This window comes from Amblyomma maculatum, chromosome 8 (assembly GCF_055883805.1).
Source record: "Amblyomma maculatum isolate TAMU_Amacu chromosome 8, ASM5588380v1, whole genome shotgun sequence".
Taxonomy (NCBI): domain Eukaryota; kingdom Metazoa; phylum Arthropoda; class Arachnida; order Ixodida; family Ixodidae; genus Amblyomma; species Amblyomma maculatum.
Window position 1 is genome coordinate 105,570,621 of NC_139351.1, and position 26,106 is coordinate 105,596,726.

General features: G+C 45.3%; 2 protein-coding genes across 3 annotated transcripts in view; both read right to left on the minus strand.

The window, feature by feature from the left end:
* LOC146182108 (latrophilin Cirl-like) overlaps positions 1-26,106 on the minus strand; it is a 450,055-nt gene that overhangs the window by 255,961 nt on the left and 167,988 nt on the right. The window lies entirely within an intron of this gene.
* The window catches only part of LOC146182109 (uncharacterized), a 234,307-nt gene continuing 233,915 nt past the window's right edge, over positions 25,715-26,106 (minus strand). Inside the window, exon 4 of the mRNA XM_084577118.1 lies at positions 25,715-26,047. Coding sequence (XP_084433244.1) covers positions 25,882-26,047 — 166 coding nt within the window. The 3' untranslated portion in view covers positions 25,715-25,881. The remainder of the gene's footprint in view (positions 26,048-26,106) is intronic.

Consider the following 26,106-nt stretch of genomic DNA (forward strand, 5'->3'; position numbering starts at 1 on the left):
ATACGTGCAGTATTGCTGATTAGTAACAGATATCTGGTGGTGAATACAAAAGTGTTGTTGTACGTGTCACTGCACGTCGTTTTTCACCTCGAAAGTTCGTCGTAAGCGCTATAGGGGCGCGCTGGCGAAATGGAACAACTTCGACGTATATGAGATACAGCGGTGAGAATAGTAAGCTACGTCGGTTTTATTTAAGGATGATTTCCCCTTCTCAGTCTCCTCCCTTCCTCGTTGTGCGATTTATTAATTAAGGAAATATTTGTGCACGTCGTTACCGCGAAGGAAGTTGCAAATTTCTTCGTTTCGAGTGTTTTAGACAGTGACGGGAATGAAAGCACGTAATTAACGTTGATTTTATTGCAGTTTCGCAACAGTATCTTTACCCCAAGGTAACTAATCGGATTTCTGATTTACTGAGTAGAAATGACTAATACCGGATATTAATCGCTACTGAAAAGCTTTTTTTTTTTTTTTTTTTCTGTTTCTTTCGTCGGAAACTGCCTCTTTCCCATCCCATCATATTTTGACGCATGCTTCGACGTTTACACTCCCTATTATAATCTTCCAATGTGTTTCTATTCCCAACTGTACATTTACAAGTTGCTGGCACCATTTTGTAAAAGCACCAACTGCGAGCGTCTGTAAGGTTAGCGAAATGTACCACGTCAAATCCCGATAAATTTTGCTCTCCTGTAAAGCGTGCACTGCGGATGGCTTCAAGACTCAAGGAGAAGTATACTTTGCGAAGAATATTACGGCTGGTGATAACAATGGTGGGATGCACCACTAAATAATATTGGCTGTTTACTTCATAAACTTTCGCGAAACTAAAACTTAAACAAGGACTACGATATTAAAAACATTCGCCAGTGCATAAGCAAAGAAAAAAAAACTTAGAATTGTATTGATAAAACTGCGTTCGGGCATTCTTGCTATCTGTTGATATATCTAAGCGGCTGAAATATGTTTTAGAGCACCGTAATCAGTTAAAAAAAAAAAAGTTTTTTTTTTAAATTTTCATTCTCCAGGTGAAATAGACACGAGAGGAGTAAACAGCATTGGCACTCGTAGTGCTGCTAACATAAGGTGAATTCAACACGGATCCATGCATTTATAAAGAGCCGCGTTGTGTAATGTTCATAGTAGAGCCGAAGAAAAAAATCACAGACATGTAGATTGCCTGACGTGACGAAGTGAAGGAGAATACGCTTTCGGGATGACACTTTCTTCTTTTCCTGCATACACTTTACTGCGAGTTGCTCCAATTAATATCGATGACTGTCTTTTAGAGCTACCTTACGCGTTTTGCCTTACTTGGCGCGCCACGCATAATCATCCGATCACATTTGCGCTCGCTGTGGACGCTGCCTTCTTTCTTTCCGCACTCGCCGCTAACTTGGGGCTGCCGGCGCACTTATCTACTCGCAGATGCAGAGTTTTCTTCCCACCTGTCATTTTATCAGATCTTCAGTTGGTGGCGCATGCGTACGCACTATCAAAACGTCGAAGCTGCGAGGAACACTCTGCTCTCTGATGCCCGATAACGCACTTGCTCTCTTACGCATTGAGTGCGCTATAAAACGCTCGTCAAATAAAGACATCCGTTCACTGTTCACTGGCTGCTTACACGCTTCACTTCGGCAAATACATTCGTTTCCCAGATGTTGAGCAGGTTCGCATCCCACTTCTGCCGCCTTGTATCATAGCAGAATTTTCTGAAATGAACCCTGGGCACCGTCAGTGAAAAGTGAACGGACGCATTTTTTCAACAAAGTTTGTTTTGGTTTGGTTTATGGAGCTTAACGTCCCAAAATGACTCAGGCTAGAATAGACGTCGTAATTGGAAGGCTCCAAAAATTTTCGACCACCTGAGGTTCTTTAACGTGCACTGACATCGCACAGCACATGGGCACCTTGATTCAGAAGCATTTGTTTCTAAGCTATTTGGTTCTTGTTATTAAAATGAAATTCTCTTTAGCGCAACACATTAGGGGTTAGCATCTGTCTTGTCCTCCTTACGTGTTACGCTAAAAGGAATTGCACTTTAAGGATGATTTATAGGGTGAGTTTATAGCGCCTGCCGACGCTATAAAGCGGAGGCGCTGAGATCAGCGTTACCAGCCCGTGTTAGAGGAAAATAAAGATGTACAGCGCACGGTCGGAGCGTAAGCACGGCACGGGCTGTTCAGAATGGGAAGCCTACCACGCTAGTCACCTGGCTCTGGTGCTCCACTGCAACCCTGCAAATTCGCAACAAGTTTATTCCGTGACGTTACTAAAATAGGAGGTATTCAAGTGACGTCACAGACGTCATTTTGTAATGCACAACACACCTTCAGCAGTGCAAACTGCAGTAAGCGATAACAAGGGGATTAGATAGGCTTTGTGGGCGTTTCCTCTGCCCGAGGGATGCGCACGACAAATATACAGCGGGCCGTGTAACGAACATCTTTAATCTCACAGGGGGTCGTCTAAGGCGGTGCGGGGTCGTCGTCCGGGAGGGCAGGGGGTCGTCTCCGTGGAGAAGAGCCAGGAGCGAAGAAGCAGGAACGAAGAGAGGCGAGACGGCGGCGCGTGCCTTCCTTTATAGCCCCCTCGCGCGGGACCGGTTATCACCAAACGAGCGGGGAGAGGGAAACAGGCAGCGCGCAGGGAGCATTGGGAAGTGGCGCGGCCTTCGAATGAGCGGCGCGCCACGGGCCCTACAGATATGTGGCGAAGGGCCCCACAGCTTTCAGCCTTTCGCCTTGCTACGTGCAGCACAAGATTGCCGCCTCTGCGACTTAGGTTCATACTCATCCATAGCGTACTCGATGCGTAAGAGGGCGAGTGCATTATTGTGCATCAAAGAACAGCGTGCTCTTCACAGCTGCGTGCATCGCCGACTGAAGATCCGATATGGTCATGGTAGGCCGGTTACCGCGCTCAGCTAGCTGCAGGCGCCGGAGGCTGCACTTGATGTCCACGTGGCACGCAGAGACACACGTTGGCAGTTTTGCCTATTAGCATTGATATACTGATTGCGCACTAAAGCGTGTTCTCTCTCTCTCTCTCTCCTCCACATCCGGCTCTAGATATCTAAAAAAACTCCCTGAATCAGCCATCCGCACCAAGCCTTCCAAGGTCGCGATTTACGTCTCACTTGTCAACATCAAGCTATGAGCTCTGATAATTTTTTTTTGATCCCGAGAGTGTTGTACCAAGCCATTACAGTGCAGACATGTCCTTTTGATAAATCAGCTCTTACGAAGGTAATTAAATAATTATAGAATATAATTTTATTAGTATCGGAAAAGTAATTTCAGTGTTCAGCATAAGGACGGTTGAGTTGCGATGGACAATTTGAGAGAATTTGTTCATCAAACACTCAAGAACGAAGGTTTCATCTAAGTACTTGGAATTATTTACACCTAGCATTAATGTAACTAATTTTGGTGACCGTATCCCAAAATCCCGTGGTGAGGAATTTTGGTGTGGCAAGCATATAATTCATTCAAAGAAACTTTCCCAGAACAGGCGTGACAGGTATTTATTTTGGGCTTTCCCAGGTTAATTCAAGAATTTACCCAGAGAGAAAGAGAGGCAGCACTATCATATAGTTTCGAAACTACGCCTAAGGATAGTTTTTTAAAGATGTTTGTTTCCACATTTTCAGTGCTTCAGAATATACATGATAGATTCTAGGTGCCTGCGGCGGCCTGGAAGAAACATAGTCACACCCCCCGGAAACAGACTCAGGCAAGGAGAAAATAGTTACAGATTACGGTATCTGCAAGTATAACACGTACTGCTTAGGGTATTTCACGTTTGGAGCCGGTTACGTGCATTGCTTGCAGCCGACTTTATCCTCCCCCACTACTGCCGAGTTCAGATACATAAAGAAGGCTATTAAGGAGAATTAACGCTCGTTATCAACCATACAGCGGACGATTCAAGCGAGGATAAAATGTTCTTAATATGATATCGCCCAACACCCGACAGCGACCAGGCATTCACGAGCACTGAAGCACTGCCGCTACATACAGAATAGGAGGTTTCTGAATCCTCGCAGTGCGAACCTTAGAGTAAAGGGAAATAGCTCAGAGGCATTGTGAACGTCGCCACTCTGCACGTCCCTGCAATTGCCGCCAACAATTTGAATATGAGTGAGCGCTACAGATATGCCAGCTTTCCTGTGTTTTGTATGTATAAACAGGGGATTGAATGCAGCAAGGCAGTGCTTGAAACCAAATTATAAATTACGAAAAATGTAACGGCAACAATCTGTCATGCGTTATAAGAAACGCGTTATGAGTTATAAGAAAACGAGTGCGAAAATCCACTGGTCCGGTAATTTATTTAAATGATATGAATACAACGCGGCACGAATGATGGCATTCACTTCAAATGTTAAGCGCTTCTTTAGAAATTCCTTGACGGCAGTCAAACCATCAAAAGGCTTTGTGTCGCAGAGAATGTTTATACTGCGCTAAATGCTGATTTATTGCTTTTGTGTTATGACTAATGCGGAAGTGTGTTTGTCATTTGAAGCGTTTTCTGGTCTGCCGACTTTGCACCAAAATTTTATTACAGCCGCTAAACATGCCGGCTGAAAATGCAAACCTACTTTAACATTACCTGCCAAGATGATCCCAGTGAGTGTTTCATTTACTGTTCTCAATTATTGCTGTTACTTTATTAGGTTTTCCAAGCTCTTTAACTGTCTACATCACAAACCTAGCGTGAAGTTTTCCTCTGCCTCAAATTTTGATAATAGTACTGTCAGCTTCTAATCCTCATTTAACTTTTCGGTGTGGTGAATTACGCTCATAAAACATCGTGTATTTCATCTCGTAATAAATTTCGAATGTACTGTACTACTGTAGCTAGCTTTAAATGACGTTTGCTTAGCTCCAAACATGAATTTCTAAAAAACCGCTGGCTGCAATGTTTTTTTTCTTTTTTACCTAATCCCTTTGTTTGGCTTGTGAGCTCTGTAGACATAACGAGGGGACTTGATTGAATAATTAATAACTGTGCACGAGTACAAGGGGCGAAAAAAATCACAAAGCGGATTTGAAGTCCTATAGGAGAGCAAAAGCTCTCGAGTTCACAAAAGTTGAATTCACTTTCCAACTTCCTGGGGCCGCCTGACACTAAGAGCAAGTTCCGAGAATGCACAAAGCACATCAAACGCAGAACATGCGCTCAATTATTGATCTATAATTACAGCTGTATAATTCGCAAAACAAAAACACTGGTTAAAGTGCGCGAACGAGCGTTGAACTAGTATGCAAATGCCTACACATTTAATTCGTTTTTCCTTTTCTTTTTATGTCTTTTAGGGCGCGTCTCTTGGCCGTATACTTCTTGATCATGCGTCTAGGATCATCCTCAAAGACAGCAGCTATCTATCAGGCGGTGGCTTTTTGATAGTAATTAGCATTTAGCAGGTCGCTGTTTGGCGCTTAAGAGCAAAGCTATTAGCTGCCGAATAGTAAGATTCCAGCAATACGTAGCGATAACACAATGAGCTTTTCGCTCAAATTTTTGGTAACTAACATTTAGTGAATACAGGTCATACCAGGATGAAATGCATACAAAGTGGGGTATTTCACTCAAATGAGATAATTATTGGCAGGATAATTCTAAGCATATAGTGTGAAGAGGTCAGGTCGTTTACATGCTTGAAACAGGTATCCAGTTATGCGTGATTTATATTGCATGAACTTAACTGTCTGCCCAAGCAGGAATATTTCAGTGCTCCGAGCGTCACAATCGAACAAGAATTTCCCTGAAATGTGGATAGATAACTGGCTGAAAAAATTTCGAGAGCGCTGTGGACTCGACACTGCGGAAATGCGAAAGCCTGAGAGTTGCTGGTGCACATGGTGCATTACGTTTGCTCTCGTTATCATTATCAACTAAATGCATCATCATTATCATTGCTAATGTCATCATGTCATCAAGACCGACTGAAATACAGACCTACACAGAAAACAGGGTCCTATGGGACCTCGTGCGCCAACTTTCGTTACCTTTCTCGCCGTTGAGGGCGCTCGGTTCGTCTGTCATTTTCATCACCATCCAACCACAAATTAATATAAACAAACTGTACCCAAATTAAAAAAAAAATAATAAAAGATCTTTGCCCGAGTTATAGTTCGAAAATTTTGCCTTTTTGTATTTTAGCGGCGAGTTTTTATTTTTATAATGTTTTTCTCTCGCCAGAAGACGTACCGCGATTCCGTTTTGTGCGACGGCACTGGAGTTACTCGCTGCACATGCGCAGAAAAATTACAGAACTAAGAGACCTTTTTTATTAACAGGTTTACAGTAGCACCAGGCTACCCGTAATGTTCGTTTCCTAGCGGCGAAGGCTATGAACTAGAAGGTGCGCGCTGGAGCAGTGCTATCTGTGCAGGTCTGTATTTCAGTCAGTCGGGATTGCCATTATCTCTAACTGCAGCGTCATTGTGATCGCTACTATCATCCTCACTGTAGACAAGGAGAATTATGATGCGCGTCTCACGATAACGGGCTTGGCGCATAGGAATTAACACTGTGTGTGAGGATGCAAACGTCTGTGTGTGAGGACGCCGTCTAGGTCAAGACGTACTGAAGCGTGTCAAAAGAATGCCAGTTTCTCCTGGGGTAAAGACGTTTTTCTTTAAATTACATACAGGAACATTATCGGTACAAACGTTTTTTGAAAGCAAGGGCTTTTATCTGCCATGGGGTTCACTTTGCTTAATATGTAAACAGCCAGAGACAATAGACCATGCATTTCTGCACTGTTGGGAGGGCGTCTATTTTTGGGATGTGCTGCAACAAACTGTTGAAAAAGAATTGCCATTAGACTCATACGTGATTAGATTTCTGCCAACTGAAAATAATGATGGGATTCCACTTGATACGGTTATGCTAATAGGCCTGCACAGTCTATGGCGGTCGAGAATGGCGGGTTTTCACTGTGACTCTGACGCCCGCCCTGCAAGGCTCTACTTTCGCGAGAGAATACACGCATTGGTTGAAATACACAAATTGAAGACCACTGTGCCAGACTGGATTTCAAGAGTCGAATCACTATGCGAGCTGAAGGAATTTTAACTTGACAAAGGTAACTCGTATGAGCCTGCCAGCTTCTGTATTAAGTGTCATGCTTGTAGTAACCGCTCTGCTGTGAGCATTCTGTTTGTACCGCGTTTTTGTTGGTTTTGTTTTGTGTTGGTGATGACCGGCAATAAAGAAAAAAAAAAAACGGGCTTGGCGCAGATGGGAAAGGCGCTGGCTGGGAATCCGAAGGATAGAGGTTCGAGTCCCGGTGGAGACCAGAATTTTATTTTTCTGATGATGCTAGTTCCGGTTTCGGGTGATGACGTAATTTGATTGACAACTATAGTGTGACCGGACGAACGAACGCCGACAGTTTGAGCCATTAAAGGCTTTCGCCTTAAAAAGAACAGAGAAGAGGACGGAGTGGCAAGTTCTACGTAGATTTGGAAGCTCCACATCGAATATCATCATCAGCCTGACTATACCCACTGCAAGGCGAAGGCCTCTCCCATATTTCTCCAATTAACCCGGTTCTGTGCTAGCTGCATCCACTTGACACCTGCGAACTTCTTAACCTCATCCGCCCACCTAACTTTCTGCCGCCCCCTGCTACGCTCTCCTTCCCTTGGAATCCAGTTTGTAACCCTAAGCGACCATCGGTTATCCTCTCTTCGCACTACATGTCCTGCCCATGCCCATTTCTTCTTGATTTCCACATCGAATAAATGTGGGTGAAATTGATTATACGTTAGTTGTATTCAGCGCAAGGTCGAACTGGGAAAACTGTTCAGCTATAAATGCCGTAAGGTCCTTTAATGCATTATTCTTAAAACAGGAGGGAAACTATTGGTACGTTAGGCGGTTCATGCACTGATATGCGTATAAGAAGGAAAAAGAAGAATTTCGGGAGTTTTGGCGAAGACGACGACGACGACGTTCGAGCAGTGTTGGCTGGCGCCTGCAGGAAAGGCCTGTTGTGTGAAAGTCTTGTTTCCCGTCTCCGCTCTCTGCAACCTCAATCTGAACTACCCCTATAACATCTTGGTGGAGGAGGTTGCATTTATTAAAATGCAACCACGAAGGAGAGGAACCCTCTCAACGGAAACTTTTGACGAGGAACTGGTCGTAAATGAATACATCAGCATAGACTAGTCATGCATCAGCATGAAAGATTCAAGCAGAGGCAAAGCACCGCGATATTAAAATTGCATGCATGGATTACGGATTTTGCGCAAGACTAACGCTACGTTCTGCTCTCGACTCTCGACGAATATATCAACGGCATAGAGTGACGTTGCTCGACGAATTATCCCTGCCAAAGCAAACTTTCGCAAATTACGCAGTAATGTAGTCGAAGGAAATTTCCCTGAGAAACGCGGGGTCTCTCTGGGAACTTTGCGAAATAATAATCAACACGTGTCTGGTAAGAAAAAAAACAAAATAAAACAGGGAGGCGCTGACGGCGGAGGCGTAAAAAATCTGCCTCGTTTGTTTCTCGTCGGACCTGATTCTAGAACCCTCTAATCCTTACCAAAGTTTCCAGTTTCTTTTTTTTTTCCTCCTTCCTCGCCAACTTCGTGTCTGAACCTGACAGGGCGCACTCCGAACGCCTCATTAAAAACCCTAGGAGGCCGCTCTCTCGACACGTACCTTTCGTAATATAGATGGACAGCTCCATTTTCTTCACATTTTTTTAGTGGCTTGCAATGGGCTCACACATTCCTTCTTTCGCATTTCGACTAACTGAAAAAATGTCCTCGGCGTAACGGTTTTCACAATATATATTTACGACATGAAGTGTGGTTGCGACCATTTCATGCCCGGGCAATGGTATCTGGTGTTTCCAAGGGGCACGAACAGTGCTCCCATAAAAAAAAATAAAAAATAAAAAAAATAGCAAGCCTGGAAGTAATTATGAAAACTACTGCTCGCATGCGTTTAGGCAAGACCTGTACAGTGATGAAATTTAAAACTGTACCAAGAAACGCCTGTAGAAGAAAAAAGCAGCGCCTTGGAAAACATAGTGCAATAATTTCGGGAAACAAGCTACAAAAAAACAACAGGTAAAAATTATGACGGTGGAGAGAGTGGCCAACGACGTTGAAAAACCACAAAATAGAAATAAAAAGGCATTGAAAAAAGATGAAAAAGAACAAAAGATAAGAAATCTTTCTCTGTCTGCTCAGAGAACAAAAAAGTAAAAAAAAAATGTCGATCTAGATAAGAGTCGAAAAATGGTGATGAGATAAAGCGAAAAGGCAACAAGGACATCCTAAACACAGACAGGAAGCTCGCGAAAGAAGAGAAATAAATATTCCCGCCGAGGTGCAACCGCAGTGGCAAACTCTCCACCTCCCGCGACGGGAGCGGAAGGGGGCCTCGATAGGAACGCGCATAGAAAAGGTTCCCTACGCCAGGCGAGCGAACGTGACCGAGAGCTTCTTGCGTAGCTCCGCCGAGGCCGTAAAAATTAATTACGGAGCCGTCTGGGTGGCTGTTTTCCTCTTCTCCGCTCGCTATGTCTCCATTTTTGATTCTTTTCTTCTTTCTTCTTTCTATCCTTCCGCGTTGTCCTTCGCTCGCTCCATTCCTCTGCTCGCCAGTAGAGACAAGGAGACCCAAACGCCGGCTGATTGGAGTGCCATTGAAGGCGTGCACGAAGATAGCGGCGAGAGAATAAAGCGGGACCCGGGTGCATGCGACGATGGCCGGCTTATACAGGGTGCTGATTGAAAGCGCACAAACTCTGATTGCAACCAGCAGCATCGAACAAGCCGCGAGTGTGTGTGAGAAGAGAGCATCCAATTGATAAAGAGAGACAGAGAGAGGCGCTTGCGACCTTTCCATCACTTCAACTCTTTTTTTTTTTTGAATAAAATTTAATTTAAGGAACACTGAAGGGAACTTCAATTTTTGTTTTGAGATGAATCGACGAGCATACATTGACGAATATATATGTGTTGGTTGGTGTACGGCTAGTGGAAACTACTTTTTAGAATGTTTCCGCCATTCGATTTGAACTAGTGACGTCAAGACGAAAAAATGACTCCGTGATCGCCGTTTAGAATTCGATGATGGTATAGACTAGCCTCAGAGATTTGAGCGCATGTTTTGCGCCAACGCAGTTTGCTCGCGAAGAGGGTCGGTGGGTGGCACACCCATATATTGCTTCTGTGGTGGACGACGGTTGTTGCGGCGCGTGTCTTTCTCTCCCTCCTCTTTTTCCTTCGTCTCTAGTTAATTTCTTAACCTTGTCTACCCTATAAAAGTTTTGGTTTCAGTGAGACTAATCTCTTTAAGAATAAAACTTGGTTATCTGTCAATAAAGTTGTAGTTTCTGCACTCCGCCCTTTTAAACCCTGCGCAGGGGTTATTTACAACAACGATAAGAAACCGAGGTTGAAGCACAACCAGCGTAGGCTGCGCGAGCGTTGCAAGCTTTAAAACTAATAGATCCATAAAAAAAGAGGTTTTGTGATGCCATAATCTCGAGTTTCGTCCGAACCATCCGAGTCGATCAGCGTCGTTGATCGTAGTCAGCGAAAGCTACGCTTATCTATTAAACATACCCACCTCGTCTTCCGTAGCTCGAAAATGATCAATGTGGTTAACCCAGTCAAGTGTGCGACATCCGTCGCGTTCGTCGAAAGACCTTCAGTTCAAATCTGCGTCATTCCTGATCACTCCCGGAAATTTCTCCAACCTCCATCCCTTTTCCGTCATTTTCGATGTATACGGAGAGTACAAGAATCTTGCCATGGACATATTCACAAGTGCGGCGCCACGCTCATCGCCCGCCAGTGGCTCGTCTCCGCGGCGCACTGCTTCCGAACGTGGGTGCGAGTTATTGCATCTCCCCGCACTCTACTTGTTTTGATTGACTGATTTATAGAAAGGGAAAGGTGCGGTAACGAGAAGTGGCTGTGCGTTTCGATGCATCATCATTACGTTCGTATCGTCACATCTATAAACACTTTCGCAGAAACATTCAAGCACCAGCTACAAGCATAATTTCTTTCGGGATCCGTGAAACCGTCGGGAGTGTATCAGTAGCAAATGGCTTGCGACCTCAAGGACACCGATTAGATCCTCCGTCAGAACCCCGCCTAGGCCGCTGCATTTAGATCAGCGCGGAATGCAAAACTCATGTGCACCGAGGTTTTTTTACACATAATTGACCGTGGTGTTGCTTGAGCTCTTTAAATAAATAAATAAATAAATAAATAAATAAATAAATAAATAAATAAATAAATAAATAAATAAATAAATAAATAAATAAATAAATAAATAAATAAATAAATAAATAAATAAATAAATAAATAAATAAATAAATAAATAAATAAATAAATAAAAATCGCGTAAACACAGCGGTCTTGGGTTCATGACATAAACTGTACGATGAGAAGAAAAAGACGGCTCGTCGGACAATGCCGCAAGTCTGCTGCATACACTTGTATATTGCGACATACTATGTCACATAAACTTGCGCAGGAAGTGTTGAAACAGACTTGATATTGCGGCATGCAATGCTATAGCCGTTCAGAATACAACGTTGCAACGCGAGGCCCGGTATATTTGAAGCGTTCTATCCCAGTGCTGCTAGAAAAATGTCGAATTTCAGCGTATCGCCTCATAAAAACTAGAAACGTAGCAAGTCAGTTTTCGTCCGATGCGCCGGCGCAGAGTAATACTGCGTCGTTGAAAGGCGATGGCGAGACGATGATGCATCGGCCGCTGTCAGCTCTCCGAAGCGGGCGGGACACGAGCGCTCGGCGCGGCTCTATTCGATCACGTACGGGCCCTTGTTTGCTGTGCCGGGGAAACGACGGCACGGATAAACCACCGCACACACGCAGGCACGAAGAAAAACAGTAGTAATATAAAGGGAATTTCGCTAAGGGCTTCCATAACCCTGTTGACCCTCTCGCGCACGTGATACCGGTATAGACAGCCAGGGTAATCCCCGAGAAGGAAAGCCTCCTGTTTTTCCACTCAGAATGGTTGTTCCATTTTGCGCGCACGTGAGATTCAAAGGCACTGAAAAAAAAAAAAAAAAGAATGAAATATGAAGGATACGCCGGCGGCGAAAAACGGCAGCACGAACAAGGCACGAGAGTGTTGCCGTTTATAAGTGCTGCTTTCTCGTGCGATGTACGACGCGGCTGGGACGAGTGCTGGTTTGAGGGCTCATCAAGAAGTCATGATAATGGGTGGAGTCATCTAGCCACTACAAATGTTGATGTAGACACGTCACTCCTGGTGATACACTATACGTGTTAGAGCAGAGGATGGATGGGTATTTGCGTTTTAAGGTCGCAGTACGTATTGATGTTGCATCTACGTCTTTTTCGTGGTCGTGTAAGTCTGTAGGCATCTGCATGGGTGCTGTTTTAAAGCGAAAGCCTTTTTAGGCGCATGGTGACGTCCGTGTGAGTTCGCGGGGACTAGCGCCCGCCGGAGTGTCCGCCACATGAAATTAAAGAAGAAAAATCTGTCGCCACCGGGAAACGAACCACCATCCCTCCAATTCCTATAGCATAGCGCGCTAACCATTACTCCACGCTGCTTTTAAGGCGAACATGTGGTGTAACATTTGTACGCCAACACGTAAACACAGCCGTCAGATGCCCAGGATGCAACCGCTGGATCCGAAGAGAATGACAGGTTGGCGCGCGCTTAGGAGGAAATCGGTGGGCAACGTCTATGCCTCTTAGAGAGCAACAGGGGAAAAAAATACGAAAAAAAATATAGGAAACTAGGCTCGCACGCTCCAGGCGCAGACCAGTATAGGCACAGCTCTTCCACAGTTTTCCATATTTTCCCTGCGTCACGATACTGATATATTTCACTGGAAGACAGAATTACGTCGTATTCTGTATGTTTTCCATATGTAATTGTGTAGCGTGCCTCTAAGGCAAAAGCTGCACTACCAACTCTCCCATCGTTGCAGTAACACTCCTGGTCCTGTATCAATGAAACGCTGGTTAATATTCCGTATACTTCATTGCCTATTGTGTCAATAGCATTTCGTATGGCGTACTGGCCAGTTGCGTTCCAGAGCGGCCGACTGCGAACTCCTCGCACCAGAGTTGAGTATGTGGTTCTTTACGCCGGTGTAGGGTGCCTCAATGACAGCGCCGCCGTTCCGAACGGCGGCGCAGGCACTGAGGCACCCTACGCCAGCGGCTGTGGCCGCGGCCCCATGAATCGCGCGGCGGCCCTTTGGTACAGCCGGTGCGTTACGCCCGGGACAACCCGGTTGAGTACATACACGAGCTTAATATAGACACGAGATAAGAGAGTCTTCGTTATACAAATATTGACGCTCTTGATTAGCATACAATGGGAAGTACAAAGCGAAGTGGACAATGTAAGTCAGCGGGTGAGCCAATCTGCTGCAGCCTGCCAGTCAAGACGCTAGCGATGAATACGCAAGGTGCGCACATGAGCACACATGCATGCACATGATGAGAATATGGAGCTATTTATTCCAAACAGATTTTGCTTTCAAATGCCGTGATAATATACCTGCCCGTGTCTTGTCTAAGAAAATTTTGGCGGAAATGCGAACATAATGTTGGCTACTGAGTGAAAGACGAATGAAGTTCGCTATTCTCGGCTTTGCGAAGCAAGATTGCAATTCTTTTCGTTAAATTTATTTCACTCTTAAGGCTTTCGCATTACAGAAAGGGGGGGGGGGGGGGGGAGGGGAGGGCGGAGTGAAACAAAGCAAAGGCAAGTACAAGAGGAAGCGTGATATAAAACAAACTGTTGGAAATATCTGAACACGAAACTCAAAACAAAAAGACATACAGGTGTGCAGCATTCAATAAAACAACCAAACAGAAACACCCGAAACAAATCAGAGAAATGCAATCAATGTGTAAGAGATCAATTTGCGGTTAATCAGATTTTAATAGCGCGATTAATTTGGCTCTAAAACGCGTATTGTCGACTATGTAAGTAACTGTCACGGAAAGGTGGTTCCAGTCATGGCATGTTTTGGGAAGGAAGGAATTTGAACACGTTACTTTCCAACAGTGTGGAACAGCGACGTTTTGAATGTGGTCGGTGCGAGGTAAGATGAAAGATCGTTTTTTTATACAAGTAGCCTTCAAGTGCATGTTGTGGTAGTATATTTTGTAGAGAAGACAAATGCGCGAAATCTTAAGGCGAGTAGATAGTAACTGAAGCTTGAGATTAACTTCATACTCGTAACACTTGCTGTGCGATGACAATTAGTCCTATCCGCATCCTTGTTTTTGTGATATTTTTCGCCATTCTTGACCATTGAAGCACTGAAAGAAGGGATTGCGAGACCGGGGAATGTCAACAATGTACAGCTTTCGAGTCTTTCGTTTACGTCTCTCACATTTTTTTGGGTCCAGATTATAATCTTTTGCCCCCATAAAATCCCAATTGATTTGATAAAAGTGCTTACTGGTGTAGCCATTTGTTCAGGCCGTTTCTTTTATCCATGAAGGACTACTCATGTTAGTCTTAAGAGACAGTAACTAGGGCTACAATTTGGCCAAATTGGTAGTTTTTCATAATGAACAGTGCTTCTCTGGTGTCTTTTTGTTACTCCTTTGGTTCAGTCTGTTTGCGCTGATCGTTATTGAAGAGACAGTAATTACATTGGAAGGGCTTGTTTGGTTGTACATTTTCGAGCCCGTAATCGAGTAAATGATTGAACAACGCGGAGCTATGGCGCCAAAGTGTCAAGCAATGCTAGCGGAGCTCTCCTTACCTTGTTTCGTTATCCCACTGAACACTATACCTCTGTGTTCTTAAAACTTGGGTTGAGCAATGAGCATTGGCTGCTTTAATCTGACAGGCAACGTTCTCATCGTGCGTGTCTCGTATTAGGTCTTTTTCTAAGCGAAAAGGTCGTTCCAGATTCACTCTTCTTCCAGTCCTTCACTGGTTAAGAGTGGCGAAAAAGATAACAGAGACAAAGACGCGCATAGGACACACAATCAAGGCGACGCAATTATTATCATTCATTCATTTCATTTATTAATACTGTCAGCCACCATAAGGGACTGTAACAGGAGTGGAAAATACAAAACGAAAAATGAGCACACGATGAAAATCAATAGTCAATCAAAAATTGCCTCTGAATGCACACAAACACAAAACAAAAATGAATTACACAGAAATCGGAACAACAGCCATCCTACACAACAGCAATAGAACCTCATCACCCTGTGGTAGTGCCATAGATGAAATTTTCTAAATGGCGTACAAATTCAGATAATGATGATGATCGAACAGCAGAATCTGGAAGAGAGTTCCAGTCCTTACAAGTTCGCGGGAAATAACTAAACTTGAAGCAATTATTTTTTATTGCCGGCAATGGGATGAACCTACTATGACGATGCCTTGATGTCTCATTAGTTTTGATCTCAAATTAGTCTGATTTATTAATTTTTAGATAATTATTGATGAGGTAAAGAGTTTTTAGTCTTTCATACCTGGTTCTGCTTTCTAACATTGGTAGTTGGGCTTGTTGGCCGTATACGAAGTAACCCAACCGACCGCCTGAGTTTCCTGTACTCATTGCACTGGCGTAGCGACCGGAAGTGCTATAGAGGGTGGGCACATGTTTATTCTCGGCGAAGGAGCTAGGCGGCTTGCTTCAAAGCTGCCCTCCTCCGTCAAGCCATCTTGGATTTCTAAAATAAACTTCGGCGCCCTTTGACTGCCGGTCTTCCCACACATATCTTGGCTCCCTTTAAATCTTTTTCGGCACCTTCCGCCTTTCACCGCTTCTCGTTGAACGTGAAGTTTCGGCTACCTTTACTGTATCGAAACTACGCTTAAATGCGGTTATATACCGTTTCGTCAAGCGGCTGCACTACAATGACAAAACTGCACCGGATACTCTTCACGACGCCGCGGACTAGTACGTATAAACCGAAAATGCCAGTATTACAGGCTAGACTGTGAAAACGTTATGTAGATAAGCCTGAGCGGGGACTACATGGGTCTACAATTATTAATGCTGAGCTCCACATTTGGGTTGGTGCACTCATGAAGTTTGGCTCCCTGGACGCCCAAAATTTGACTTCATCAAAATTTGACCAAAATTGATGTTCAACCTAATTCGAGTATAGCCACTTCAGTGGCGACCTCCAAATTTGAGCAGGTCATCCCAAAAATGTGGTACCCCCCTCTCCCCCCCCCCCCCAAAAAAAAAAAAATTGACTCCGTTCGAATTTAAGCAAAATATGTCACCCAACTAGTTTGACTATAACCAATTCAGTGGCACCTTCTCAATTCAGGTAGGCCACCCCTCAAATTTGATATGATCACATATTCACCGCGCGTGAGAGGTTACATGCACCCATGAAATTTTTCTGGTGCTAGGTACATTACTAAGTATCATCTTCATCACAATGACTCCTCCCAATGCACAGCAACAGTCTCTTTCATACCCATTCAATTAATTCCGTTCTGTGAAAGTTTCATCTACGTACGATCCCCGCAAGCACCCTAATCTTATCCATCCACCCAACTTTCTTTCACCCACTGCTGCGATTGCCTCATCGTAATCCAGACAGGTACCCTTAGCGACCCTCGGTTATCCTGCCTTTGAATTACATGTCCCGACTAAGCCCATTTCTTCTTTGGCTAGGCTGCCGTTAATTCGAGTTTGTTTCCAGACTCTCTTCATTCCCTTACTGTGCCTTAACGACACACCTTATGCGCTTTCCTGCGCCTTTCTGCCCCGCCATCACCAGGAGGGTTAAATAGCAGCCTTTCGGATGTTATATTATCTTTTTGGTATAAAATCTAGCTTCCAAGATTTCCACGCTTTCAACCATTTCCTTTCTTCGTTGTTCTGCGCAGGTAATCCAGGAAACCGACGACCTGCGGTGCGAGTCACCCCCAATTGGTTAGACTTGACGCTTCACGTGAGCAACGGACGTGAGAGGGACGTGAGAGTGATATAACGCATCTATCGGCGTGTGCGTTCCAGGGCATTAACAATAGGAGGTACGAGCTCTTTCGTGGAGAAGTAGCCAGCGCTCCTTGCCCTGCAAGCTCTCTAAGTTATTGTTTTATGTTCTACTCTGAACACAAACCGTGGTAATCGGGAACATTCGAGTCCTATAACGTCAAGAAAGAACGTTTTATAATTTGTTCAAGCGCTCCGCACGTGCAACTGTACTAGTCGAGTATTCCGGTGCACTGTCTTAGAAAAAAAAAAGTTGTTTTATTTGCCGTATAAAGACGTTTATAGCCCGGGCTTAGCATCAGGAAGATTGCTGCCATACACTGCTTTCAATATCGCTGCTCGTGTAGGGCGGAGAGTAAGTCGATTTCGGGCGCTCGTCTAGTGAGGCCTATTTTTTTTTTTTTTTTGCTTGATTTTCGGTGACCGTTAGCGAGTTTCTCAGTAAAGCTCTACGCATAATAGGTTCTGATCACACAATTCGCGAATAAAGTGGTCACCCGTATCTCCTCGATTCATCTATTTGCTACTGCATTAGTAATAGGGGCTATCGGTGAGGCCAGGTCTCATATACTTTAAAAAGTTACACACTGGTATCGGTCGTTGCTGTCAAGCTGCACCATTAACAGTGATTTATGGCACTGGTTCAATATGTTTAGTTAGACGGGCTGTGTCCGTTTCGGCTTTGAACTGTTGATCGTTTCTACCTCATCCTACATGCTGGCAGCCGTTCTGGATATTTTGGCTGGTAGTGGGACTCGGACAAAGCGATGATATCGAATTCGGTTTGCGGATTGGTACGAATTTTTATTGAACTACACAGTTCCTAAGAAAGCATTGCAGATTTCTCTCGTTGCTGTATTGCTGCGCTGATGTGGATGCCAATTCAAGTAATTATGAAGGCTTATTGACACTGTAAATAAAGGCATGCAAAGCTATTGAGCGTTGCCTTGGCATACTGGTACGCTTATTTCCACATCAAAAAAAAAAATAAATAAAAACATCATCCCTGTACCAAACATATATATGCTCTTGTCATGTATGCTACTTGGGGAAGACCCAACACGCAATATGAAAGGGAACGCGGGAGCGCCTAGCCTCCACGCTTTGCAGAGCGCTGCCACCGATTTGTGGAGAACATCTCAGTAATCTGCGATTCGCTGATGACATTGCCCTAAATAACTCAGCTAAGGACCAATTGCAACGAATAATTAATAAATCAGATAGGAGAAGCAGAAAGGTAGACCTAAAGATTAATAGCAGAAGACTAAGGTAGTGTTGAACGGAAAGCAAAAGCAGTTTAAAACAGAAAGCGAAGCGCTTGAAGTAGTAACCGGCGATCCGGCCCCAGAAAGGGAAATAAGTAGAAGAGTAAGATAGGATGGAGCGCATTTGGAAAGTACTCGCACATTTTGACTAGCAGCTTACCGGTATCGCTTGAGAAGAAAGTGTATAACAGTTGCATATAACAGTTGCATCTTACCAGTATTCACCTAGGGGCTGAAACATGGAGGCTAACGGAAAGGGTTCTACTTAAGTTAGGGACGACGCAGATAGCCATGGAACGGAAAATGGTAGGTGTAACGTTAAGAGATATGAAGCGTGCAGAGTGGGTCAAAGAAATAACTCGTTACTGACATTCTAGAATACCGACATTCTAGTGGAAATTAAGAAGAAGAAATGGACATGGGCAGGACATGTAGTGCGAAGAGAGGATAACCGATGGTCGCTTAGGGTAACAAACTGGATTCCAAGGGAAGGAAAGCGTAGCATGGGGCGGCAGAAAGTTAGGTGGGCGGATGAGATTAAGAAGTTCGCAGGGGTCAAGTGGATGCAGCTAGCACAGAACCGGGTTAAGTGGAGAAATATGGGAGAGGCCTTCACCCTGCAGTGGGTATAGACAGGCTGCTGCTGATGATGATGACTGACATTCTAGTGGAAATCAAGAAGAAATGGGCATGTGCAGGACATGCAGTGCGAATAGAGGACAACCGATGGTTTCTAAGAATAACCAATTTGATTCCAAGGGAATGTAAGTGGAGCAGGTGGCGGCAGAAAGTTAGGTGGGTTGATGAGGTTAAGAAGCTGGCAGGGGTCAAGTGGATGCACCTAGCATAGGACAGGGTTAACTGGAGGAAAATGGGAGAGGCCTTCGCCTTGCAGTGGGTATAGTATGGCTCATGATGATAATGCCATCGACATGTGATAAGAATCAACGCTAAAGGCACACGGAAATTAAGCTTGGTCGGGTGCTAGCATGCGCGTGGTGCAACACATCCTCGTCTTCTGTTGGTGACAACGCTTTGCGAACTAACTACGAAAGCCACGTGCTCCCGTGCTCCCTCTCATATTGCTTCTAACTCTACATGGAAGCTTATGAAACGTCCTTCTTGAACGTGTCCATCCAAAGCCTGCTGTGCCTAAGGTGTACGTCGAAGGTTGGGTCCCCGACTCTGCTTCTTTGGTCAAGTCGTCCATGACGGGGAACATGCTATAGGAACTGCTCAACACCAACACGAAGGCGAATCTATTTTCCAACTCGGGTTCCGTGTTTTCCTAATTTCTTTGCTTATCCACTCCCCTGATCGATTCGGTGCTGATCGTTCTTTACGACGTGGCGTACGGGTATCGCCGAAATCTGTCAAAGGTACGCTGTAATCTCATCAACTTCGTCTTTAGCGAGTTCTTGATAAGCCAGCTCAAGCTTATTTGCTTGCCGACTGTCATGACTTGTGTGCTCAAGGAGCCCATACAGATGGAGCATATACCAGTGCGCATCATAGAGTAGAGGCGCCAATCGATTTCAGAACTACGCAGTCACGTCGGCCATCCGAACTGTCGTGAATCATTTGACACTGTCCGGGCGCATCGACCGGCTTCCCTATCGATTCGCCGTCCCTTGTGAGGAAAACAAACCCTCTGGAAGCAGCCCACGCAGTGTCTTTCAGTGAACAGGTGTGTTGCAGGGGACGTTAAATATTTGAACAAGTGAAAGCAGTGGAACAGTCATGGAGGAACTTCCTTCGTGACGGAAAACAAAGCTGCGTGGGAGCGCGATAAGCGGCATTAAATGCCCGAAACATTGTTTGCTTACGTCCGAGGAGTGGTACTGGCAACCCCGCCCATTGTGAAATTCTGAGGCCCTTCGATCGAGTGATACGTTTGTGTAACGCCGCATTAAAGTTTTATGGCGTCTATAGAGAATTACTTAAGGGCTTTTACTATACACTTGCGGCTTTGACATTCGACCATATCGAACGTTTTTAAAGCGCTGCCTCTCATGACCAAGCCACCCAAACTGAGTATAGCGGTAGTTGATGCCGACCACACGGAACACATGCACACATCCGCGCGCATGCGCCCTGCAGTGCTTCGCAGAAAATGCGAGCGTAGACAACGGGACGTCGTGCAGAGCCAGAAGCTCTGTCCACACACTCAGCCGAAAGCTGCCGCTCCGTTACACGGTTGGCGCGCCTACAAGCCGCCCGTATAGCACGTATCGTGCATCACGCCCTCTCTCGAATATCAACAGCTCCGCTCCGCTCCGACCACCGCCGGTCCTAAACGCTCGACAGCACAGAATAACGCGCTCTGAAAAGCAGCAACTGCGACGGCGTCCGCTTCGGTGCGCCGCTGACTGCTGGGCCCACGGCGGCCGAGCAGAAGAAACGAGGGAGCGAGGGGAAAGAAAGGAAAAGCAGAGAGAGAGAGCGAAAGGGAATGAAAAATACTTAGCGACTAAACGACCTGCCTCGACACGGGTGTCCGGATCGCGAGTACCGAGGAATAGAAGGCCCGCGTGCCTGCTTTCCTACGCGTAGCGACGTTCGCGCGCGAGGGGAGGTCGGCACAACGTTTTACAGGCCTCTCACGCCCTAAATTCAAAGCGCTAGACGATGCGTATACAACACCGCACCGTACCACAACAGCCGGGAGAGCAAATCGCCCTTGTAAATGGCTCACCGTAAAACGACCTTTCTTATGTGTGTATTCGTTTAACAACGCGACCTCTCCCGCTAGCGTGGCACGCAGTAGTATAGTACGAACCAGCTGGTATTGGCTGTGTACGCGCTCCCCTCCTGCCATTTATTTCTTGCTATTTTATGTACGCCTCTTGTTTTTTGCATTCCGCTTGTTGCCCGGTCTTCTCGGTCTATGCCAGCGTCGGGCAGCAAAGCTCGTTGGAAGCGCAGTAAAACATGTTTGGAGCTGTGAGAGCGCGCGAGCCGTGTCGGTCGTAACTGTTCTTTACAAGCTGCTGACGCGGTCGCGCCCAAATTTATCGCGCACGCCCTTACGCCGCCACGTCTCTGTTGTCGGGGATCGTTGCCGTCGCGGACGCGCAGTCTGGCGATCATCGCGTCGCTTCGCCGGTCGCCCAGCAACAGTGGTGGCCGTTGCGTCAGCCACCTCGATTTGACGAGCTGACAGAGTTATTCTGTCTTAGGTATAGTCAGTATCCCGAGCTCACACCTTGTGCCTTGCTTACCTGCACAATGCTTCGCTTACCTGCTTTCTAGCAAGTCAACCAGAGTTAATAGTGATTAGTACCACTCTTTCTAGGCTTAATAATCGCGGATTTTATTTGTTCACATCATCTTAAGAAAAAAAAAAAAAGGGCTGTTAGAGACATTTAAGACTGCTTAGTGACGATAATGCGAATGAATGGACACGACTGCAAAGGCCACAAAAGCCTGCTCACATCGCGCCCTACAGCACCGGCACGGCCGCTACTCCTGTGCTTATTCCAACCGAACTTCAGCGGGTGCAGTTTCGTTGCCGAAGAAATCGAGATTTACTCTAAGAACGCGGGCACGTTTCTTCAACGCCCCGCTCGCTCGTCGGAAACCCGAGAGGCCGAGGCCACATCTGTCCCTTTCCACATGCGGCTTCTCTCTTAGTACTGCGGCCGACGGACAGCTGGGCAATGCTACCATGAAGTGAGCAGCACGTCTTCAACTCTTTGGATGAATGGGGCTAGTAAAGTTTTCGCTTCGAAAGCTTGCAACTCTGTCTGGGCCATGCCTGAATTCTTATACCGCAGGAAATGATTTAAAGTGTTCCTTTATGCATCGGATACCTACTTTTATTGCGAAAGCCATACTAGGCCAGGTCTTGGATCGTCGCTTAGTCCATGGCCGCAGTCACGAATGACCTTGAACAGCCGCGAAGAAGAAGAAGGAGAAGAAGAGGACGAAGAAGAAGATGAAGAAAAAAAGAAGAAAAAAAAAAGAAGAAGGCGAAGAAGAAGACGAACAACAAGAAGAAGAACGCTCGGTCACCCGCAGCTAATGCTTTCGCTCCATATTTGGTTCAGCAGCGTTGAGCCCTTCTCATTTTTTTTTTTTTTTGCTCTTGTCGTAAACAAGCTCCTGCCCGTAGGGGCTCACGCTTTTTCTTTGCTGCCATCTAGGCCTCTAAGTAGAGGAGTAGGTTCACCTCCATTGAAGGCCATGCATTTCGAAACTGGCTACAGCAGGAACTCTGGCCGATTTAGAGATACGGCGCTGGTGCACGCGCATTTCTCGACAGGATATGCACACGCGTAGAGCTGAATACCTATTCACATATCCACCAGAGCACGTGCACGGGTAATACTGAGCGGGCAGGGGACACCGGACATGCGGGAGCCTGGGGATGAGAAAGTCAGGACGTAAACTGTACTATACATGCAATACATTAATTCCAGTCTCATGGCGACGCCAACGGCGTTAACAGTAACTACTGGTGGGACACGTTACAACACAGCATTTGTCTTTCTTTCTGCTGGCATCAGTGCATTGATATAAATGACGACATGTGTCATTAGCTAAGCTAACGTGAAGAAGTAGAGCCACACAGATGATTTTCTGTTATATTGAAATAAACGCCATTGCTGGCCTATCAGGGTCCCCTTATGACGACACGGTTGATGTCACGCCCCTAACGGTGTTGTCATAAATAATGGCGTTGAAACGGTTGAGAAAAAAAAAAAGGAGTGTGGTACAGCAACCCTTAGCTTCAGCATCTCGAAGGAAATGAATGTTATGGGAAAAGCCCCGCCGTTTCGGTTGAACACACTTGAGAATGTCATTACCAGCTTCATTACTTATATCGTTAAAAGGCTGAATCATAAGCTGGAAATCTCTGCACACGCCTACAAGGAAGAGCGCATTGATTGGCACGCGGATATAAACAGACCGCATTTATTGACCGCATGTATGCAGCAGAGCGATTCCGTTCGTAGGTAACATCGTTCAGGTGAGGCCAGTCTTACGGGACACCACTCTGCAGATGATGTTTCCGGTGCCAAATGGTATTAACCAGGTGCGATCGCGTGATTATGCATGGCGAAATAGAAGCTCTATAAGAGCATCTTGGTGCTGCTGATGTTTCGTAAGCGAGGTAGAAAACCTGCGAAAGTCAAGAAAACGACAACCAGCCCTAAAACGCTTGTTCTTGGGCTTTTTTTCTGAAAGCCAATCGAAGTTTTTGCTATGGTAGATACTTTAAAGCATTTTATTTTTGTTTAAGTGGCTTGTTTGTCGGCCAAGTCCTTCGCCGAAAGTAAAGTAGGATCATATGCAAAGGGAAATTCAATGGGGCTACTGTTGCATCGCTGACTGTCGGAAGTTTCTGCTCCAGTCTAGGGCTATGAAAACCATTAGACTGTTCAGAACATTGCGATGACGCTTCATATAGGTTGAGTTCTACTGTCTGCGAGCACTATGCCCTCTTGTCGGAGCTACCCAAAGGGCAGCTGTGTCAAACCGAAGTTGGTGAGAAAACATTCAATGGGCCATCAGTGGTGTTTCTTTTTTGCAAGGATTCAACCAGCCGGAGGAAAGAGCATCATTTATTTATTTATTTACAATACTGTCAGAGTGGTAATTGAATCTTAGCATCAACAAAACGAATCATAAATATCAACCAATAGGTCCAAAGTAACTTTCAAGAGACCAAAAAAACACCGGTACCACCAACGGCAATCATCTCTCTTCAGTGATATTAGGCAGATTTAGCATAATGTATGCAGGCTGGATGGTTTGGTTTTTGGGGTTCAACGTCCCAAAGCGACTCAGGCTAATAGAGAAGCTGTAGTGAAGAGCTCCAGAAATGTCGACCACCTGGGGTTCTTTACCGTGCACTGACATCGCACAGCACACGAGCGCCTAGCATTTCGTCTCCACTGAAAAGCGGCCGCCGTGGCCGGGATTCGGTCCCGCATCCTTGGGCACAGCAGTCGTGCGCCCTAACTATATACTATAGAATACGCCGCGGCGGGGGTATGCAGGCTTACGCAAGTTCAGTTCAGTTCAGTCGTTCAGTCGCGTCCGACTCTTCGTGACCCTATTGACCATGTCACGCCACACTTTCCGGTCTCTCACTATCTTCTTAACATCACATAACTTCATCTGCAGTGCCTCGAGGATGCCATCTAACCACCGCGTTCGCTGCCTACCCCTTCTCCGGTGACCCTCAACGTTTTCCAACATCAAATCTTTCTCCAGCGACTCGTCTCTTCTCATCAGATGACCAAAGATTTACGCAAAGGATAGCGTAAATTAAAGAATAGCACGTTTCACGATGCTCAAGCGCCGAAGGCAATTTTAAATCGACCTCTATGTACTCTAGCGTTCTTCCCAATTTAGCGCGTTTTGGCCTTAAGTAGGCTAGTTTTGCCAGCTTGGCGGCGCGATTCGAAGCAAGACCTGTAGCTTCGAAGCGAATTGGCCGTTGCTACTGCGTTTTTAAATGTGTTCACTGACACATTTGGTATCGGCCTTTCGCATCGGCACCTATAACAAAGTGCCTGAAGAATAACTGTGCTCCATTTTTGCAGTAACAGTTATGTGGCTTAAGAGAGTGCGTTGTTAGCAGAGTTGGTATATCATAGTAAGTACGAAGGTACTTGGCACAAAAAGACAAGGACGAGAAGGGAACACTATGATGATATTCGTCTCTGTCTCTTTGTACGCAGTGCCGTTGTACTTATCATAATTCTGTAGCTCCAAAGCCTAATGAAGAGAAGGTCGACGGTTTGTTGGCCGAATGGTTCCCGTCGTAAAATATGAGATGGCGTTATTAAGGCTGGAATTTCTGTTGCAACTTCTTTTACATGAACCGAATTGATTGTATGGATGCAACACGCAGTTTAAGGACCGGGAAAATGCTTAAGTTTAGTGCTCGCAAGCGTCAATGAGCAATTTACAGCACTCGATATTTCCCGAAACCAGTAATAGAGGTGATAGTTATTAGTTTCAGAGACCAGGCAATGATTAAGTTCAACAACAAAACTCACAAATTTGGAATGTCTTTGGACAGAAAAGATATATGTGATCCTAGTAATACGTTTGAGTTTTTATTAAAAGAAAATGATCACTATCACTAAATGTCGTGACCAGTTAGTTCTCCCGTAATAATAAGCATCGCCAGTGTTAATCACTTGTCACATAACGTCGAATTTCGGCAGTTTGGGCTTGCTCAAGCGAAAAAAAGTCCTCTAATCGAAATGTCGCCTAGAAAAATTCAGCTCTTTTATGGGCCGTTCGTTCAGTGTTGCCAAGAAGAGCATATTCTTGTCTTCTTGACAATCAAATGTATAGGACAATGCAGTAATGGCATCAGGAACATCAGCATTCCAGAAGTGACTACTCAGTTAACACTTCTGTCCAATGCAAAAAAGCTCAACTGATTGTTTTGTTTCAATAAACAAACAGTGTTTTTATACTGTTTTATATGAGGAGGATTACGGCAGACTACCCAGGACCGCTTATGACAAATTTCAACGCCATTATGTACATTTTAAAATAGATGAAGCTTTACAAAATAAAATGCATTGCGTCACTTTTCACGCATATATATTTAATAAACTAACATCCTTTCCTAATCTGTATCCTTTCTGTTCAGCCGTAGTGTCCGTAGCCGTGGCCATAATGGCCGTGACCATAGTGACCGTAATGACCGTGTCCGTGGTGACCGTGACCGTGACCATGATGTCCGTGGGCTACGGTCGACGTGATGTGACCCAGGTGCGAGTGATGACTCGTGCTGTGTCCGTGGTGGTGAACGCTGCAAGTAGGAAAACGAATTCACTTAGAACACACACACGAAGAAAACAAAAATCGTGC